Below are 21,126 nucleotides of genomic sequence, written 5' to 3' on the forward strand. Positions count from 1 at the left end.
ATGATTACATGTCTGCCAGTGGGTAGATGTCGTGCAAGTTCTTTCTTGCGTCCCATTGACTGATAACTTAGGAAATATCTTTAAGTTATATGGGGCTTGGACAGGTATGCGGACCTCATTCATTCACAGACAAAACTTGAGCATGCTGAGTTGATGATAGCCGTATTCTCTCTGTCTTGGGGCAATATGTCAGATTTTGGATGGTGGAAAACCTTCTTGAATTCTGATTGATGCTCGCTGATGTAAGCATACATTAGCCCTTATTTTTAAGGCATAATAAAAACTTTTAGCCAGAAAGAAACAAAGTTGTGATTTCATTTTCATTGGTTAGGTCAAAACTGTGATAATAATAATAAATTAGATTATGAAGGATTCTTATATAATTTAGGTTCTTATCTCCTCCGTCACTAGCATTAAGTATATGCATTTTATAAGACTTAATAATAATTAATTCTATCCTCTATGGTGAAATAAATTATTAAATAAAATAAATTAATCTTCCCTGTAACTTTTAAAAGTTTAATGCTAGTCTTCTTATCAAATCGTTATTGATGTATTCATATATACTGTACTAATTAATTAAAAGATGGTAACTTTGTAATCTTCAAAAAGTATACAAATTCTTTATCATATCGTTATAATATTATCCTTTCAGAAAATACAAATTATTTCTAATAAAATCTTGAAATTTCAAGATATATCATAACTTTGCTCAAGTATGAAAGAAGATGGATGGCAATATTGACAGCTGGAAATGTTGTCTTTTCCGAATCACAAATATTGCGTACCAGAATATTTCTAGCCAAAGTTACTGATCATTAAACAATTTAACTTGATTTTCTATGTGGTTGATTAGTTCGTCATTGCTTGCATCAAAAGGACTAGACTCTCTCCAAGGTTCCAAATTAAGAAAGCCTTTCTGTTTTTTTTTTTTTTTTTTTGGCTCAAGTAATTTAAAGCTGCAATTTCATTAGCCATCGTGATGATTTCTTTCAACAATCACCATTCACCATCGCTTCAATTTTCTGCAATGGGTTCTTTTTTTCTTTTATGTATTTTATTTTTTGAACTTTGGTTTTTCTTCTAAAAGATAAAAAAATATTTTTTCTTGTAGGATTAATTATATAATCATAATCATAAAAACAACGTAAACAACAAGAAGAAATCGTCACGTAAATTCCATCAATTGTGGTGTCACATATATATCTAGCTAATTACAGGATTATGTCACTTTCAAATTGATAAGATGTTAGGCTTTTGCTTGGTGAATTGTTGATGAAATAATTGGAATCAAGAATTCAATATTAGATTTTCAACATTTTTCCATTAAATAAGTAATTTTAATTTTTATCAATACAATTTTCTTGTGTCATTAGGATATATATATATATATTATGTATTTCAAATATCAAATACATCATAGAAATTTTAAATATAATATTTTTTTCATTGTATATTACATTTCTATTTTATAATTACTAATGATAGGCATGATATGAAGTATCTATTTTGCCTTTTGTTCCATTAATTTTAGAGAGGTAAGTGTTATTTATCCATTATTCAAATTGCGAAAGTAATTAATAATTGAGAAAACTACTTATATAACTTTATTTTGATACTAAAATTGAGAAATAATTCCTTTGTAATTTGTAGACATTTTGCCTTCATTCTTACTTGAACGCCATCACCATTGTGTTCATAAACTCAGTCCATTATGAGACAATGAAATCGGAAACGAAGCTAAATTGCCCATTTTTCATCATTTTGGAGCAACATTTTGAAAAGTAATACTTGTCGGCACTAATTATAAGTAAAAGGAGCAGAATTTGGGCTTGAATCGGAAAACCCGTGAATCTCCAAAGAAGGGAGATGGAGTGAAATCAAAGTTTGAGTATTTTGTAAAGAGGGTGCTTGCATTCGACTTTGTTCCATGAGATGGACCCAAAGGTAGGTAATTGTCTTGTAACTTTAAATTACGATTTAAAACTTGATATTTAGGATTTAGGGTGTTTTAGATTTATGGTTATACCAATTAGAGTTTGAAAAAAAAAAAAAAAAAAAAAACTATTTAATTGGAGAGTAAGCTATTTTCCCACCCTAGGTTTGCCTTAATAACACTTTCCTACCAAAAAGTTTCAAAATACAATTTTTTCACCCAAAGTTTATACCTACAATACACTTCACTTTTTCAGTCGGCGTTCAGCGAGTTACCAAGAGTTAGGGTAAGGGGTTTTGTAGAATGGAGGTCGATGAATCGAATGGTAGTGATCGATTGAATATTTATCGTTGGAATCAGCTAGAAATCAACTAAGAATAGAAAACACTAACTTTACAGTGGCCAGCAATTGATGAGAAATCAAGTGTCCGAGTGAGAGGGGTTTTGTAGAGAGGAGACTGGATGTTCAAATGGTGGTGACGAAGAGAATTTTTGCTGTCGTAATCGGCTAGAATTGGCTTTAGATAGTAAAAGAATATTAACTTTGTGTAAGAAAGTGGTATTTCGAAACTGTTTGGGTGGGAAAGTCATTAAGGCAAAACTTGGGTGGGAAAAAGTCGTTTAGGATTGATGGAGAAGTGCAAATGGTATGTTGATGTGTTAAAATTTGTCTAGAAGACGACATGGATGATTCTTTTATAACTTATGGCCTTATCTCTTCCGTCATTCGTGTTAAGAGTGCATTTTATGTCAAAATCTGCTGCTCATGGCTATAGTTTAAGGAAAAAAAAATATTGGATGAGTTGAAACTTGAAAGTAGACACAATAAAAACTTATTATATTTGTATAAACATTGATTAACTACAAGATTTTATTTTATTCATTCAGACTCTGTATTGATTCATTCATTATATTATATCTACCCACTAGGTATCTCTCGTCAATGGTGAAATAAATTATTAAATAAAATACATTATCTTCTCCATAATTTTCAAAGTACCTTTAGCTTTTTTGAAAGTTGAAAATTATTTTGCATTAATATGACAAAGAGCAATATTATGTTTATAATTAAGATGTACAATTGAGTCATACAAATAGATAAAAAATAAAGGATAAAGTATTTATTTTATATAAATTTTACATAATTTTTATCTGTTTGTATGACTCAGTTGTAAATAAAACATTATTGATATGACAAAAGCATGAATCTGTATGATATAAATATGTGAAACAATACTATGTTTATAACTGAATCATACAAACAAACAAAAAACAAAGAATAACGTAGTAATTTTACATAAATTTTGTACAATTTTTATCCGTTTATATGATTTATGCAGTTGTAAACAAAACATTACTAAAATATGTGATAACATTACCCTCTAATTTTAATTTTTGGATGTTTTACATAAGGATTTAAAAGCAGAACAAAGACACAATAGAAAGTGTCTTTCTATAAATTTTATTCATTCAGAAAAATCACAAAAACATTAAAAAAAAAAAAAAAAAAATCCCCCAAATAAAACAACTTTAAACATGAAATAAACAATCCTCCAAAGCAAAGTTGACAGGATTTTGAATTTATTCCAACCCTAACCTTTTCCTCAACTCATGAACAAACCCCAAGATTTTCTTTTCATCAACAAGTGATTCTGAAACACTCTTTTTCTGCGCACATCTCTTCGCCCATGCCACCAATTTGGGGCACTCTGCCTCCATGCTGATATTCGCCATCGTCTCATATGCATAAAACCAGCAATAGTAAGGAATCAAAGACACATCAACATACCCCAAGTTCTCTTCCCCAAAATATGGCTTGTCACCAAGTTGCCCCTCCAAAGTTTTAAAGATTTCAAAGAAGTCCTTCTTTGCTGCCTCCTGCTCCTCACCTGTGGTGGTCCATAGCTTCCTCCCAGCATCATACACCTGCATTCACGGTAGTAGACAGAAATTAATATAAATGGGTAAATTTAAACCATAATAATTCTTAAATTTTCTGTAAACAAATATTTAAACTATTAAATTTAGTGAAAAGATTTTTATGGTATTATTCTAATTTATATTAACAATTAATTATCATCAATTTTAGTCCACTTACTAGTTTCATCAAACATCAATAATTACTTGCTGGAATTTTTAACTTATATATTAAAAAGTTAAAGAAAAAAGTCAACAAAGAAAAGAAAAAAAAATCATTTAAGAGAATTAGTAAAAAAAAAAAAAAAACTTTTCTTTCTGGGTATCTTGCTAAAATTTGTTTTGTAAATATATATTATATTTTACAAGACGGGTTAATTTGATGATTAATTTTTTTTCCCAAAATCTCCAGTGGGGGCAGCTAGTCCCTTCTTGCCTCTGTCCCTGCACAATGAACTTTAAAAATGGTTACCTTTTTGTCAATATAATCAGCCCAGAACCTTGCTTGAGCTCTCTCATACGGATCAGACGGAAGCAAAGGAGCTTTATCGTTCCAAACTTCATCGATGTACTGAACGATGATGGAAGATTCAGAGATGGGTTTGCCATTGTGAATGAGAACTGGGATCTTTTTATGAACTGGGTTCACCTGAAGAAGGTAAGGGCTCTTCCCCTTCAACAAGTCCTCTTCTCTGTACTCATACTTGACGCCTTTCTCCGCTAATGCAATTCTCACCCTTATGCCAAACATACTCGGCCAGAAATCCAATAGAATCACCTCCTGCGCCATTTTTGGAGAAATTCTTAAGTTGAAGATGATTAGAGATTGAAGAAATGAAAAACTTTCTTATGTATTTATAGACGAGTGTGTGTAATTGGCCGGCCAATAAGTCAACTCATAAGACAATTTTTTGATAAAAAATTCTAATTACTTATTCATGAATCTTGAAATTCTAAAAGTTTTGATTAATGAATCATTTGTATATATAACTTAATATAAGCATTCATGAATATTATATATGAATTCATCTTGAAACTTGTGATTTTAAGTAAATTTATATTTAAAAGAGTTTTTTAAAGGAGTAGATAGTGGGTCAATTTACAAAAACGTTTGATTATATAGATTGTGATTTGTTTTTATTTGGTTTAGTTGTTTATCAGATTTCTTGGTTTTGTCGACATAACTTGAATAAATTATTTCTATCCACTAGCTATCTCTCGTCAATGGTGAAATAAATTATTAAATAAAATACATTATCTTCTCCATAATTTTCAAAATACCTTTTGCAGTTTGAAAGTTGAAAATTATTTTGCATTAATATGACGAAAACGTGAATCCTTACGATATAAATATGTGATAACAATACCCTCTAATTTTAGCCGTTGTTTGTTACATTATTCTAGATTACTATTATGTTATCCTATTTGAATTAAAGAATAGGATATGTGTTTGAGTACTTTCAAAATATTTTTCAACTCTATTCAACTAAAACCATTTACCTTTCACTCCTTCAAATCTGAAAATTAATCCACCCAAGACCACTACTGCCTACCCTCAACCATCATCGGCCATCGTTAACCGACGTAGCTGGAAGATGCATGACCAGTCAATCGTGCGCCGATCTAGCCATTTTCGACCAAATCTATTGCCAGAGTTCTAACCATTGATGGTTGGCCGTAGATTTGGCTAGAAACGGCCATATCGGCATACGACCGGCCAAATCTAACCGGTTGTGTGCCATCCTGACGACTGACAGTTGCCGTTTAGTAGTGGTGGTTAGTTGTCCTCTTGGGTTGTTGGGGTGCTTTATTTAATTTTTAAACTTTTATTATGGGGGTGTTCAGCTAAATTAACAAATGTAGAAGGTTAACAAATTAACAAAAAATCTAAAATATTTTCAAAAAATATACCAAACTATTTAGCATTTTATCAACTTTGAATACACTTTTCAGATATTTTAACAAATACATTTTCAGAATCTGATTCAATTCAATTTAATCCAACTCAATTCAACTTAAAGCACTTTTACAGAATAACATTTTATCTATCAAATAGACTCTTAATATTTGGATTTTGGTTCAACAACTGGTCGAACTAGTCATTTGGCAACATTGCACTCTCAATATTATAGTACCATATATGGAAAAAAAAAAATTATACATAATTTTTTCAAATAAGTTATTGTTAAAAAAATAATAAAAAAAAAAAAGAAAGAGAGAAAAGCTAAAATTTTCTAGAGATATCACAACTTTGCTTAAGTATAAGAATGATGTTTTACATAGGGATTCAAAAGGCAGATAAAAGACACGAAAGAAAATGTCTTTTTTATAATTTTATTCATTTAGAAAAATCACAAAACATTAAAAAAAAAAAAAAAAAAAAAAACCAAATAAAACACTTTTTAAACATGAAATAAACAATCCTCCAAAGCAAAGTTGACAGGATTTTGCATTTCTTCCAACCGTAACCTTATTTTCCTCACTTCAGAACAAACCCTGAGATTTTCTTTTCATCAACAAGCGATTCTGAAACACTCTTTTTCTGCGCACATCTTTTCGCCCATGCCACCAATTTGGGGCACTCTCCCTCCATGCTGATATTCGCCATCGTCTCATATGCATGAAACCAGCAATAGTAAGGAATCAAATACACATCAACATACCCCAAGTTCTCTTCCCCAAAATATGGCTCGCCACCAAGCTGCCCCTCCAAGGTTTTAAAGATTTCAAAGAAGTCCTTCTTTGCCGCCTCCTGCTCCTCACCTGTGGTGGTCCATAGCTTCCTCCCAGCATCATACACCTGCATTCATGGTCGTAGCCAGAAATTAAAATAAATGGGTAAATTTAAACCATAATAAATCTTAAATTTTTTAATAAACAAGTATTTAAACCATTAAATTTGGTGAAAAGATTTTTATCGTATTATTCTAATTTATATTGACAATTAATTATCATCAATTTTAGTCCACTTACTAGTTTCATCAAACATCAATAATTACTTGCTGGAATTTTTAACTTATATATTAAAAAGTTAAAGAAAAAAGTCAACAAAGAAAAGAAAAAAAAAATCATTTAAGAGAAATAGTAAAAAAAAAAAAAAAACTTTTCTTTCTGGGTATCTTGCTAAAATTTGTTTTGTAAATATATATTATATTTTACGAGACGGGTTAGTTTGATAATAAATGTTTTTCCCCCAAAAATCCAATGGGGGCACCTGCCAAAGCAGTCCCTTCTTGCCTCCGTCCCTGCACAATGAACTTTAAAAATGGTTACCTTTTTGTCAATATAATCAGCCCAAAACCTTGTTTGAGCTCTCTCATACGGATCAGACGGAAGCAAAGGCGCTTTATCGTTCTAGACTTCATCGATGTACTGAACGATGATGGAAGATTCAGAGATGGGTTTGCCATTGTGAATGAGAACTGGGATCTTTTTATGAACTGGGTTCACCAGAAGAAGATAAGGGCTCTTCTCCTTTGTTATGCATAAAAAATCAGGGCTGATGTAAGCGCATGCCAGCACGGGCCAATCAGAGTTTAGGAAGGATTTGTGTCTTCCAGACGCTGCCACGTTGCGCAAGGACGGAAGAAGTAAGGCCGTCGTCAGTATGGTAGGTGAAAGCCTGGCTTGTGAGTGGCTAGGAATTGACCACCTGCCCAAGCCCTACGCGATTTAAAGATATCTCATGTGTAGACAACCAATGGGAAGCAGGTTAGGAATTGTACCACACCTGCCCGACTGCAGAATTATGATTACTACCTTGAATCTCTCGACTATAAATAGAGGACTCCTCTCTCATTTACGGGATTGACTCATTCTTTAGTTTCTTAAAAAGTAGACTCTCTCTCTTTGTATTTAAGTTTTCTCTAGACTGTAACTCAGCTCGCTGTACGCGACCTGATTGTAATCATCCATTAATACATATATAGTGGATGTAGGATTCGCTTTTGAGCATCCGATCCACTTTAAAAATTGTCTCTTGTCTTTTCTCTCGTTGCACAATTCCATATCACGTGTAATTTCTAAGTCCACTTAGCACTTTACACGTGCGAGTCATTGGTGTCGAAATCAAGCATCAACAGTTTGGCGCTAGAAGGAGGGCCTGATTTAGTACTCGCTCTTCATCAAAAATCTCTGACCGATCGGTCCCATCCAGCAGCAAATGGCTCGTGGTTTCAAAACTGAGCGAACCAACCTTAAAAATGAGGAAATCCTCTAGGTACGAGATGACACTTCTCCTGAAGTGCCTCCAGTCCAGCAGAGTATCATGGCGAATATTCCTTCGAGCTCACAACTCGACCCAACCATGATGGATTACCTGGAGAGGTTCAACAATGCTCTCCAAATGGTTAGCCAAAGGTTAGACCGTTTGGATCAAGTTGTACCACCAGAGTTCGACGAGGCAGTGCCACCATCAAAGACGCTTGCAGGTCACGCAAAAGCGCAAAAAATGGCAAAAGCCCATACCGCACGCACTACAGTGCGTAAGAATAAGGGAAGCAAGTGGTAAACAGTGGGCCGAAGGGCTCCGAGGGACTAGCGAACACCGATCGTGCAACAGGTGGAATACTTGTGGCATTGTGACTTGGCAACATGTCGCAGCACGAGCCATCCCATGCCCATTGTTTTAAAAGTCAGACCGGAGGGCAACCCGCTCTACTGCCCGGGTCATGGTTCAACCGGTCCAACCGGTTGGACCACCGATTGGACTGGTGATGTCATCACACATCATGATGAGGTCACCTATCATATCACATAAAAAGGCTCATGGATAAGTTCTGAGACCATATCAACATGCTGAGCTGTAATAAAAAGGTCACATTACCAATAGAAACTGTCCAAATTCCAAACACATAAAAGATCAAATTAGTAATATTCAATAGATTACAAAAACTGAGCTTGTGATAGTCCAGGTAACATAATCCCTTTTTCCCGCCCCATTCTTTTCAACAAATTTAAGCAGGAACAGCAGCATCATTTTTCATTAAGTTTTAAGGGCCTCAAGAGCAGGAGTCCTAAACTGAAGACATTACTCAGATGACCTACAGTAGTTGACAATAATGCTCCAGAGAGAAGGTTATGATCTACAGTTTTCCAAGGGAAGATTACCTTCGAACAGGTGGTACAACACCCCTACCAGGTGCTGCTCCACGGCCAGCTGCTGCAGCCTGTTAATAAAATAAAAAAGGTAAGTCATGATTGGTTGCAACTATCGCTTAAGCACAGAAGCAGTAAGGATCTCTCCAAGTTCATTAATTTCATAGCCTGAGTCGGTACTGGAAACAAAAAGTGGAACTTTATCACTAGTATAAATTGTAGCAACAAGTATGCCCAAAGTACCCAAATTTCTCATTCATCGATATCAACGCATTTGGAATGTTGAGCTTCTATCAAATTTTGCATCCTTACAATAATTGATTTGAGAATGTATATATGTATGTCATGGAAATATACAAATATATAATAACAAATTAAAAAGCTACTTACTTTAGCCCGCATTGCCACAGCCCTGCCCCTACCAACTCCAATTGATGAGCTCTTACCCTTCAAGATTTTAGAAACATTTTAAGTCAGAAATCATAATACAAGAATGTGATTCAGGAGAATTAACTTAGTTATAAGGATACCTTGATTCTAGCATCTAGACGCTTGAACATTGGAGCATTCTTTAACATGTCCGGTATGACCATAAACCTGTATAAATTTCGTATTGTTTTCAAAATAATTCAGTCAATATGATAATAGGTGACCAAATATCTCAAGTTATAACACAGTTAGCTTGATCACTATGACCAAAATAGTATATATGATATAACACTTGACTTTGCTGCCCCGAATGAAAACATGCTCAAGCTGTGAAACCTTTCCATCCTGTTGAAGAAGAAACTGAATTCAGTAACCGATGGGGACGAAATGAAAGATAAAAGCAAATATGTGAAGAGAAAGTAATCACAATAGCAGGGATAATAATTATGAGTGCACTATAAAAGCAAATAAGAGATCCAATCCAACTCATGTAAGAACTAAAGCCATTACCCATGAAAAAGAAAAGGCACAAGATGGTTTATGTTATTTTGATTGGGGTCTCTTGTACGTTTTTGTTTGATTTAATGCTCTTTGTATGGTAAATACTTGTGGAGAAGAAAGCAATTTACCAGCCAATTTATCAGCCATGAACACATGACCATCCACTGTAGTATTGGTGAGTGATCCACAGTCTAGGAGGTAATTGTCTTTGGAAGCATATTGACAACAACCAAAACATACTAAACACAAGACTGACACAACCCAGATTAACAAATGAAACCCTCTACAATCCATCATAAGAAAGTCTTGAAAATGATTAAGCAATAAAAAGCTTGGTCTTCTTAGAGCTTACAATGAAACGAAATCTAAGGTTGCAATACATAAATAAAAATACAAAAACTTATTGCTGCTAATTTAAAACACAACTGGAATCAATAACCCATGTAGAGATACGAATAAAGAAGAGAAAATATGTCACCTTGAAGATCATACAAGCTCCAAAACAGAGAAAGAGGGCTTAGATCTGTGAATTCACAAGTAAACAGCAATATTGAGGACCCTTTTGGAGTATTTGAGAACGTTAACTACATAACAGGAAAATATTGAAAACAAAAATAGTGGAAACAAATCTAGCGAATTGCATCGATTTCCGACGAGGGAGGAACGCATCGTCGATTTCCAACGAGGGAGGAACTCTTCGTCACGATTTCAGAGACTGGAGTAGCGATTTCAACAAGGGATGGTTGCGATTGGCACGCGTCGTCAAGATTGAGTTTTGATTTGTGATCTTTTTCAGATTTTCGCAATTTCATTCAAAAAATTTCAGAGTTTTTTGCGCGTAGAGTAACTGAGGAAGAAGAAACTACGCAGGGCAAAGGGAGAAAGGGAGAAATTAGGGTTTTTTTGTTTTTTAGTTGGACCACTTTTTCTTGCAGTCCGATTGGACCGGGGGTCCAGAACTGTTCACGCAGTCCATTACGGGTTAAAGCGGTTTATTGCATAATAGCGGGTTTAATGTTGACTCAAACCGGACACGTGATCGGTTCATGGTCTAACCTGTTGGACCGGCCAGTCCGGTCCGACTTTTAAAATAGTGCCCATGCTATGTCTCATGGGCACTCCCACAAAAGTGAAAGGCAGGGAGATTCCCAATATTGCCAAAATGATTACCTCAACCGTCATCATGCGGGAAACCTCTGTCATCTGTGGGTCAGTTTTGACCACCGCGGAGGTCAGGAAAACTCCCCAATCCAATCAATGCCTTCACACAGCCCCAGTCAACATGTGTCAAGGTTTGTCGGAGATTCTGGCCGAGTTGAGGAAGAATCTGATATGTGGTCTTTCCTTAATCGCAACCATGAGGGTCGAACCCATGCTGAGGAAAGTGATCCTCAGGCAGCTCCACTACCTTAGATTAAGGAATTACAACAAGCTTTGGATCAACTTAAAGCTCAACAAAATGAGCATGGGAAGGTCGCCGAGGCGTCTCCCTTCTCTCCAACAATGTTAGTTGCTCCTCTCCCGTCAAGATTTAGAATACCCGATATGCAGGCATTCAACGGGAATTCTAATCCTCAGGATCACCTTTACGAGTTCAACGACCTCATGGAACTCAATCAAGTCTCCGACTTGGCCAAATGTCGCTTCTTGGCAGTAACTCTGACTGTCTATGCCAAGCGCTGGTTCAAATCGTTTCTCGTAGGATCTATCAGCTCGTGGCAACAAATGAGCTCGTCATTCTTGAGGCATTTCCAGATGAATAGGAAGTTCTCGATGCTGTTAAGCTATCTAAGCAATATACGGTAGGAGAGGAATGAGTCCCTCTAGTCTTACATAAACAGATTCAACAGGGAACTTCACAAAGTGGCTCACACTATCGAAGAGTCCATTCGAACTCTCATTATTGCGGGGGTTCGTCGACAAACTGACTTGTGGAAAGAATTGCAATCAGAGGACGATGTTTCCCTCACTCACTTCTATGACCTCACTAAGAAGTATCTCTGAATCAAAATTATGTGGCTGCTCTTAATCGCCATGACTCTGGTCCCTCAACCAGTGCTCCCAATCGAGGGAAGAATAGTAGAAAGGGTTGATCACAGATGGGCTAATGACGATTAGCAAAAAGGAAAGAAGCAACGATTCGAGCCCAAAAAATCTTATGCCCAAGTTCCTCATCGCGATCGCGACAAAAGCCAATACACTCCTTTGAATGCCTCAATGTCGGTCATTCTGGATAAATCAGAGGAGGCCAGCCTACTCGGAGAGCCAGAGCCCATGAAGAATCCCCCTCAGCCAGGAACAACAAAAAATATTGCCGCTACCATCGGGATAATAGGCATCACACCAATGAGTGTCGGGCTCTCAAGCAAGCAATTGAAAACCTTATCGAGCAAGGTCACTTCAAGGAGTATGTTGATAGTCCGACTCTCATTTGGTAAAAGGATCAAGAGGAACAAATGAAGAAATGCCATGGTCGTAAAGGTCTCTACTATGTGGGGATCATTTTTGGAGGACCACACCTCGTAGGGAATTCTCGAGTTGCCCAGGAAAGGTACGCTTGTGAAGCTCGTCATGACCCCGTGAATGTGATAAGCACGACGCCGTGACCTACTCAGGTTTGCAGGAAGGAAGAGATTACCTTCTCAGAGAAAGATGCGGTGCGATTGCAGCATCCCCATGAGGATGTACTAGTCATCATGCCTGAAATAGCTCGGTGCGAAGTCCACAAGATGTTGGTAGACAATGGAAGCGCTGTGAATATCCTGTTTCAGCGAGCTTTCGAAAAAATGCAATTGGATGAGGCAGACCTGAAGCCTGCCTCTATCCCTCTCTACAGTTTTACTGGGGATCATCTGATTCCTAAGGGTACGATCGCACTTCATGTCACATTGAGTGAGACCAACGAAATGACCAAGATGACAAGTTCTTGGTAGTAGACCATCCGTCTGCCTTTAATGGCATTCTGGGATGACCTCTGCTACGAAGTTTTAAGGTCGTCACCTCCATCTATCATTTGAAAATGAAGTTCTCCACTCTGACGGGGATTGGGGAAGTAAAAGGATCTGAACGCGAATCTCACGACTACTACATAAGAGCAGTGCAGATGGCGTGCAAGGGAAAAAGAAGGCTAATAGGCATCCCCAAACAGGCTATGGCGATCAATAGGATCGCATTCAGCCCGACCCAATAGAGGACAACATGGATCTACGCATCCAAGAGTGCCCTCATAGTGGGTCAGTTGAGGATCTATCTGAGATATTCATCGATCAAAATGAGCTGACTCGAGTGTTGAGAATTGGGAGTAATCTCAATCCCCAACTCGCTAAAAGCTTAACGAGCTTCCTCAGAGAGAATGTCGATGTCTTTGCATGGACTCATGTTGATATGATCAGGATCAGCCCAAATATAATATGTCATGCACTCAATGTTTACAGTGCAATGAAACCAGTTTGCCAGAAGAGAAGAGCCATGGACCTAGAGCGCTATGCTGCCTTGACGAGTAAGGTAGATAAGCTCATCTCAAACGAGTTTATTCGAGAGGCGCGTTACCCAAGTTGGATTGCCAATCCAATCTTGGTAAAGAAGCCCAACGGAAAGTGGCAAACCTGCATCGACTTCACCGATCTTAACAAAGCGTGTCCGAAAGACAGTTTTCCCTTGCCAAGGATTAACCAACTTGTTGATGCCATCTCCAGGCACGAGCTGCTAAGCTTTATGGACACCTACTTGAGGTACAATCAGATCTCGATGTACGCACCTGACGAAGAGCATATCTCATTTATTACAGATCGAGGACTGTACTGTTACAAGATCATGCCTTTTGGCTTGAAAAACGTTGGGACAACCTACCAGCGACTAGTTAACTGTATGTTTTCTAAGCAAATCAGAAAGTCGATGAAAGTTTATGTTGATGACATGCTGGCCAAGTCGCATGTCACTTCAGATCACATAACGCATCTCGCTGAGATGTTCGACATACTCTAAAAGTACAGAATGAAGCTGAACCCTCTTAAGTGCTCATTCGGAGTATCCTCAGGAAAGTTTCTGGGGTATATGGTTAACCAACAGGGGATTGAAATCAACCTTGAGAAGATCCAAGCTCTCCTTGATATGAAAAGTCTGACCAACCAAAAACAAGTTCAGAGCCTAAATGGGAGGATAACGGCTCTCTGTCGCTTCATATCGAGGGTAACAGATCGTTGCTTGCCATTCTTTAATATACTCAAGGCCAACAAGAAGTCCGAGTGGACTCCAGAGTGCGAGCAGGCTTTTCAGAGTATAAAAGAACACCTCGGAAAGCCGCATCTTCTATCCAAACCTCTTCCCAAGGATATTCTGTTCCTCTACATGTCCTTCTCTTGGTATGCGGTCAGTGCAGCTCTCATCCAAAAATAGGGTAGAGTTCGGTGGCCAGTGTATTACGTGAGCAAGCAACTACTGGACACCGAGATGCGGTATCCAAAGATGGAGCGATTAGCTTATGCCCTGCTGATCGCCTCTAGAAAGCTACGACCCTATTTCCATGCCCATTCAATCCATGTTCTGACCAACTATCTGCTCAGGCAAGTTCTTCAAAAGATGGAAGCTTTGGGTAAGTTACTCAAATGGGCAATGGAATTGAGTCAGTTCGATCTACATTACAGATCGAAGGCAACAATCAAAGGGTAGGGTGTTCTCGATTTTATTTTGGAATTCTTGTACTAGCCAAATCGAGAATTCGAGCAGTCAGCCAGCGAAGTCATCTAGGAAACCATTTAGAACTTATCAACTTAGAGTCTATATGTCGACGGTTCCTCGAACAGGAAAAGAGTTGGGATATGTCTTCTTGAATTCTTCGATTCGGGTTCCAAGCTACAAACAATGAGGCCAAATATGAAGCGTTACTCGTGGGTCTATGGTTAGCAAGAGAAATGGGATCTGACGCGATTAGCATTCACAGCGACTCCTAACTGGTTGTTAATTAGACTTTGAGAGAATATCAAGCTAAGGAAGAAAATATGACCAGCTATCTGAAGAAAGCTAAGGCCGCACTCGAGCCTTTCAAGCACTTCACAATCAAGCAAATCCCAAGAAACAATAACTATGTCACGGACGCCTTGGCAAGAAAAGCCTCATCGCTAGACTTACATGTGCCGAAAAGTATTATAGTTTGATACATAGAGATTCCTAGTATCAACTCGTCTGAGCAGACTGTAGCTACAACAGAATCTACCTCTTGGATGACTCCAAATATTCAGTATCTCCGAGATGGGACTCTGCCGAGTGACAAGGCTAAGTAAAAAATCCTACGCACTAGAGCTGCTCATTACACGCTCGTCAGAGATCAGCTGTACAAGCAAGGGTTTAGCACCCCTCTCATCTGATGTATAACCGACGAAGAAGCAGACTATATTATGAGGGAGATACATGAAGGAATCTGCGGTAATCACATTGCCGCACGATCCCTCGCCAATAAAATTGTCCACCAGGGATACTATTGGCCTCTACTTCAGGAAGACACTTTCAACTTTGTGAAAAAGTGTGACAAATGCCAACTCCCGTGAACTCCTTCCCACCAGCTGACAATGATGACTAGCCCCTGACCATTCTCTATGTGGGGAATTGATCTGATCGGGCCCATGCCAATTGGAAAAGGGGGCGTCAGGTATGCTGTGGTCACGGTAGATTACTTCACCAAATGGATCAAGGTCGAGCCTTTGGCCGCGATCACTATCAAGAAGCTTAGAGACTTCGTCTTCAAGAATATAGTATGTCGCTACGGGATTTCCCATACACTCATCTCTGATAATGGAAAGCAGTTCGACAATGAGGAATTCAAGCAATTTTGCGATGAGCTAGGGATCCATAAAAAGTTCACCTCAGTCGCAAGACCGCAAGCCAATGGTCAAGTTGAAGCTGTCAACAAGACCATCAAGCACACACTAAAGGCCAAGCTTGGCGCTGCAAAGGGCTATTGGGCCGATGGCCTCCCAGAAGTTCTATGGGCATATAGAATGACTCCGAGAACCTCTACTTCAGAAATGCCTTTCTCACTAGCATATGACTGTGAGGCTGTGAGGCTATGATTCTAGTGGAAGTGAGGACTAGTTCACTCCGGAGAGACCTATTCAATGAAATAGACAATGAAGCACTTCTATGTGCAAGTCTAGACCTAGTTGAAAAACAAGCGACAAGGCTCGGTTAAGGATAGCATCCTACCAACAGCGAGCGAAAAGGTTCTTTGACTTTAAGGTCAGGAGAAAAGACTTTAAGGTCAGGAGAAAAGACTTTTAGGTCGGCGACCTGGTTCTAAAAGAAGTCCTTCTCGGTACAAATAAACCAAGTGCGGGGATATTGAGACATAATTGGGAGGGTCCATACCGCATCACTAAGGTAATACGACCTGGAACGTATCACCTCAACATGCTTAACGGTTTCGAAGTACTACAAGCTTGGAATGCTGAACATTTTTGCCCCTATTATCAGTAATTCTGAACCCACTCGTAATTTTGTTCATTTGTTTTGCTTGAAAAGTTTCCCTTCAAATCTTTATAAATAAGATCGTTCTGCTTTATCTTGAAGGAATATTTGTTCATGCTCTTTTGAATGATCTTGTTCGTTACAATATTTTACAAGTTTCCTAATCAAATGTATAATGTTAGTCTTGTAAAGAGCTCGAATCATAGAAGTACTATCACAAATGGTCAAAAACATTTCTTATATATATGTGTGTGTCAAGACCAATACAATGGGCAGCAAAAGTAAAAAAAAAACAAAAAAAACGAGAGGGAAATTCAAAAAGAAAGCTGTGAAAAACATAAGAGGCAATAACTGGTCCCTACCTCCAGGCTCTCTAGGCGCGACCTTTATATCCGCTGGTTGGTCGTCGACCGCCAGATCAGCTGTTGGGTCCTCAGGGACGTATGCCTTCGGTTGGTCATCCTCATGAGGAGGCTCTTGCCCCTCTTCCTCTTCGGCATCATCAGCTTAGGTCATGGAAGCAAGGATGTCCTAATATTCATGCGGGAGGTCGGAGAGGTCCATCCCCGAATTCCTCAGTCGTAGGATGTAGATGGCCTGTATTGCCCAGTCAGCAGCTTTCCTCTCGAGTTCAAGGTTTTGCCACTTCATATACTCAGTTAATGAAGAAACTCACCCTTGGAACAGCTCGAGATCCACTTCTAGAGCTTTTTTCTACTTCTTAGAGTTTTCCTACAATCGGGCTCTGTCCTCCTCCGCCTTCTTGGTGCTCTCAGAGTTTGCCTTCAGCTCCTTCTCTTTCTCGCCACACTCTTTTGGTAGTTTAGCCACTGTCTTTTAGAACTCCTTATTCTCTTCACCTCTTTTCTCAAGCTCAGCCTTTTGGAAGTCCAAAGACACGAAGTCATGTTTCAGCTTGGTATTTTCTTCCCTCAGCTCGTGAAATCCTCCAGTAGAGTCCATATCGATCTTTTGTTGGGCCATGTGTAAGGCGAGCAGGGACTGCATGAGGAAAGAAGCAAGAGTTAGCCCCTCGAAAATCACAAAAGTTAGAAAATCAACTGATACTAAAAAGTCCTCAACAAGAACAAACTTCGGCTTTGTAACTAAAGCGCAGTAACCACCAGGTCCGCAGGCTGAGAAGCCACAAATCCTCAAAGGCCACAACCAGTTGGCATTCCAATAAGGTATATACCACCGGCTACAGGTGCTCCAGTAGCTACCCCATGGAATCTAGCACAGGCAGCGCAAGTCCCGGAGGAACAGGCGCCTCATCGACCCATTGCTTGCCCGCTCTCCTTTAGGCAACTGCGACCTCCCCCTCTCCTCTATGTGAGCTCTTGGGGACCGCTGAAGTGCCAAGGATACTCCTCTAGGGCACTCTTGAGCAAAAAGCTTGGTAAGGTTGTGATCCCCCCCCCCCCCCCCCCCCAGCATCCCCCCCCCCCCCCCCCCCCCCCCCCCCCCCGATAGCATCCCGAACCCCTCTGGCTCGAACTCAAATTGCTCCTTGGTAAGTAGTTGCTTCCTCTTCTTAGTCTTTTGGCCCATGGTTTTCTGCTTTGCAGCTCGGGTGGCTGCAGACCGAGGAGCCTTTCCACGTCACTATGTGGGTGTTCACCTTTCGGCACTAATCTGTATCCCTCCTACAGGCATATCGGCAAAGGTCACCTCGATTGGCTCAATCGAATCGACCCGGGGAAATACGAACCCCTATTCCTCGTCGACAGCTTTGGAACCCTAGGTGGCATGGCCACTGCGTGCCATGAAAATATGTTAGCGAAAAGGTCACCTCTCTTAAAAATAAAAAAAATAAAAATAAAAAAATCCTAAGTGTGAAGATACTTACGGGCTAGGGGTTCCAAAGATGCTTCTGGATTGAAAAAATTGTACTTTCGTAAGTTGGCAGTAGTCACAAGCAGCATCGTGTCGCGATTCTGCTCGGGTAGACGATCGAATGTCACAATTTGATTAAAGTCTGTCAGAGCCGTCAACTTGGTCGTCTTATTTTCTGCAAAGAGACAAAAAGTTTGTTAATTTCACTTATAGACAAGGAGCTGAAGAAAAGGGACAGTTTGCAAACCAAAGGAAAGGAAAACCTACTCGACCCCCTAAATTGGCAAACACCATCGTATTCAAAAAAGAAAACTTTGGTCTCATAAGCCCCAACATTATTGGGGTAGCCAAATATTCCTCCATCAATCAAGGATCACTTAAAGAGGTAGTAAGAGTCTTTGTCTTTGCTCTTCTTCAAATAGTAAGTGCAGGTGAGCTCCAACGCTGTCAACTCGCCAAGACCATTTTCGCCACATGTGATATATATATAGCAACCTATATCATATATGCATTGGACATCAATTGCAATGGCGCAACCTCAAAGTGGTTGAGGATTGACCTGATGAAGGGGTGAAAAGGTATCAACACCCCACATTTGTAGATTGCCTCGGAGATCACAGTCATTTCCTCAAGGGGATTCCAAGCTGTGTATGTCCTATGCTGGTAGACATCTACGCTAAGTGCGAACTGGTCTACCGCTCTTTGTATCTCATCCCGGGTGGCCATCATAATGTCTCTTGCATGAGACCCGCTGAGGTGCCCAGTGCCTGTGAGCTCGTCCCCTCGGCTGCTCTGGTCACTAAAGTGTTTATTGCTTCTAAAGTCTGAAAAAGGGACGACATGTAGAGATGACTCAGTCCTCGTACAATATTTTGTACGATGACGTGGAAGAGCAAAAGAAACCCTAATTTACCTTCCTTAACCCCTGGAAAAACCCTTGGGAATGAGTTCCCAAAAATCCGTGCCCCAGGATCTCACTTTTTATAAAGAAAAAATTCTCTTTTTACCACTGTCCAGAAACATGCATCATGTAAGCTTACCAGGCAATTCATATCCACCATTACCATAAAGTCAAGCTTTTAACAAAAAATAATAGAGGAAAACGAAGGATAAGTCTTCCTTACCTCTTGACTATTGGGGACAAACTTCCTATCGTAACGAAGAGTGCACATTAACTGGAAGAAGAACGGACTTATTTCCCAAGTGCAAGAGTTTTGCTTTTTCTCTCTGAAAATGTGAGTTCTGTGATAAAACTTGAGGTGAACCTAGGGTTTTATAGGGGGAAAGACGACAATTGGTTTCCTTAGCAAGCAACGTTTGGGCGGGAAACGTTTCTCGCCATTGATTATGACCATGTGTCATTAATCCACGTGAAAAGTAACCATCGCGCTTCGTGGATGCCAGTCGATGTTTCCCTCCATTGGAGTAACCAAGCGTCAGCGCGGTTACCTCCTCCACATTAAATGCGCTCTCATTCGCATTCAATGCTCTAAAAGGGAATGTCATTTCAGCATGGCTTACATTTAATGTGCATGGCTGGCACTTATTGTTCAAGAGACACGTCTGTCAGAATAAAATTTATTTTATTAACCAGACCAGCTATCAAGCGCAACGGATAACATCTGAAGAGGTCGTTCGAGTAAAACACTCTTTGCCATGTATCGATTTTGAGACGACGTGATCCCTTGTTTTCGGTAAAAATGTGCTAAGTATTTTCAAGTCGTGAACAGCGGATTAAATTCAAAGCATGTTTGTATAGCACTGAGTAGGGTCCGACCTAGGTCTTTGAACCTGCGGGAGAAGGGTGCCTCATATCGCTTGTGCTATTCTTAAAGACCTATGTTACCACCTCCTTACAGCTCGATCAAGCGTCACTCAGGATAAGTCAAGTCACGACATAATCATGAAGTTCTCAAGGTTCAATCCTTAAACCTTAAAAACTAGGGGGCTTCTGTTATCCCTAAAAAATCAGGGCTGACATAAGCGCACGCCAGCACGGGCCAATCAGAGTTTAGGAAGGCTTTGTGTTGTCCAGACACTGCCACATCGCGCAAGGACGGAATAGGTAAGATTGTCGTCAGTGTGGCAAGTGAAAGGTTGGCTTGTGAGTAGCTAGGAATTGACCATCTGCCCTAGCCCTACGCGATTTAAGGATATCTCCTGTGCAGACAACCAATAGGAAGCGGGTTAGTAATTGTACTACACCTGTCCGACTGTAGAATCATGATTACTACCTTGAATCCCTCGACTATAAATTGAGGGCTCCTCTCTCATTTACGGGATTGACTCATTCTTTAGTTTCTTAAAAAGCAGTCTCTCTCTCTTTGTATTTAAGTTTTCTCTAGACTGTAACTTGGCTCACTGTACGTGACCTAAATTGTAATCATCTATTAATACATATATAGTGGTTGAGCATCCGAATTACTTTAAAAATCATCTCTTGTCCTTTCTCTCGTTGCACAATTCCATATCACGTGTAATTTCTAAGTCTGCTTAACACGTTACACGTGCAAGTCGTTGATGTCGAAATCAAGCATCAACACCTTTCAACAAGTCCTTGTCTCTGTACTCATACTTGACTCCTTTCTCCGCTAATGCAATTCTCACCCTCATGCGAAACATACTCGGCTAGAAATCCAACAGAATCACCTCCTCCGCCATTTTTGGAGAAATTCTTTAGTTGAAGATGATTAGAGATTGAAGAAATGAAAAAAATTTCTTCTGTATTTAAGACAAGTGTGTGTAACTGGCCGGCCAATAAGTCAACTCATAAGACAATTTTTGGATAAAAAATTCTAATTACTTATTCATGAATCTTGAAAATTGAAATTCTAAAAGTTTTGATTAATGAATCATGTATATATATAAACATTCATGAAATATTATATATGGATCCATCTTGAAACTTGTGATTTTAAGTAAATTTATATTTAAGAATCTGTATTTTCGAG

General features: G+C 39.0%; 1 protein-coding gene, 1 long non-coding RNA gene and 1 pseudogene across 2 annotated transcripts; all 3 read right to left on the reverse strand.

The window, feature by feature from the left end:
• Window positions 1–3,368: 3,368 nt before the first annotated feature.
• LOC116115022 (probable glutathione S-transferase) lies at window positions 3,369–4,688 on the reverse strand. Its single transcript, XM_031401161.1, has 2 exons — window positions 4,326–4,688; window positions 3,369–3,862 (listed from the first exon to the last, which is right to left on the reverse strand). Exons 1-2 carry the CDS (start codon window positions 4,641–4,643, stop codon window positions 3,518–3,520), a joined length of 663 nt encoding a protein of 220 aa, XP_031257021.1. The 5' UTR covers window positions 4,644–4,688; the 3' UTR covers window positions 3,369–3,517.
• Window positions 4,689–6,332: 1,644 nt separating this feature from the next.
• On the reverse strand, window positions 6,333–20,836 carry LOC116115020 (annotated as a pseudogene).
• LOC116115021 lies at window positions 8,628–9,617 on the reverse strand. The gene is made up of 3 exons (XR_004125611.1): window positions 9,481–9,617; window positions 9,341–9,397; window positions 8,628–9,021 (listed from the first exon to the last, which is right to left on the reverse strand). It is a non-coding gene; the product is annotated as an uncharacterized LOC116115021 (long non-coding RNA).
• Window positions 20,837–21,126: the final 290 nt, after the last annotated feature.

This window comes from Pistacia vera, unplaced genomic scaffold, assembly GCF_008641045.1.
Source record: "Pistacia vera cultivar Batoury unplaced genomic scaffold, PisVer_v2 Contig73, whole genome shotgun sequence".
In the NCBI taxonomy this organism is placed as follows: domain Eukaryota; kingdom Viridiplantae; phylum Streptophyta; class Magnoliopsida; order Sapindales; family Anacardiaceae; genus Pistacia; species Pistacia vera.

Coding starts and splice junctions, on each gene's coding strand:
- LOC116115022 (XM_031401161.1), bottom strand. CDS start 4,643: ATGGCGCAGGAGGTGATTCTATTGGATTTCTGGCCGAGTATGTTTGGC. Junction 3,863..4,325: donor CTGATTATATTGACAAAAAG/GTAACCATTTTT, acceptor CCGTGAATGCAG/GTGTATGATGCTGGGAGGAA.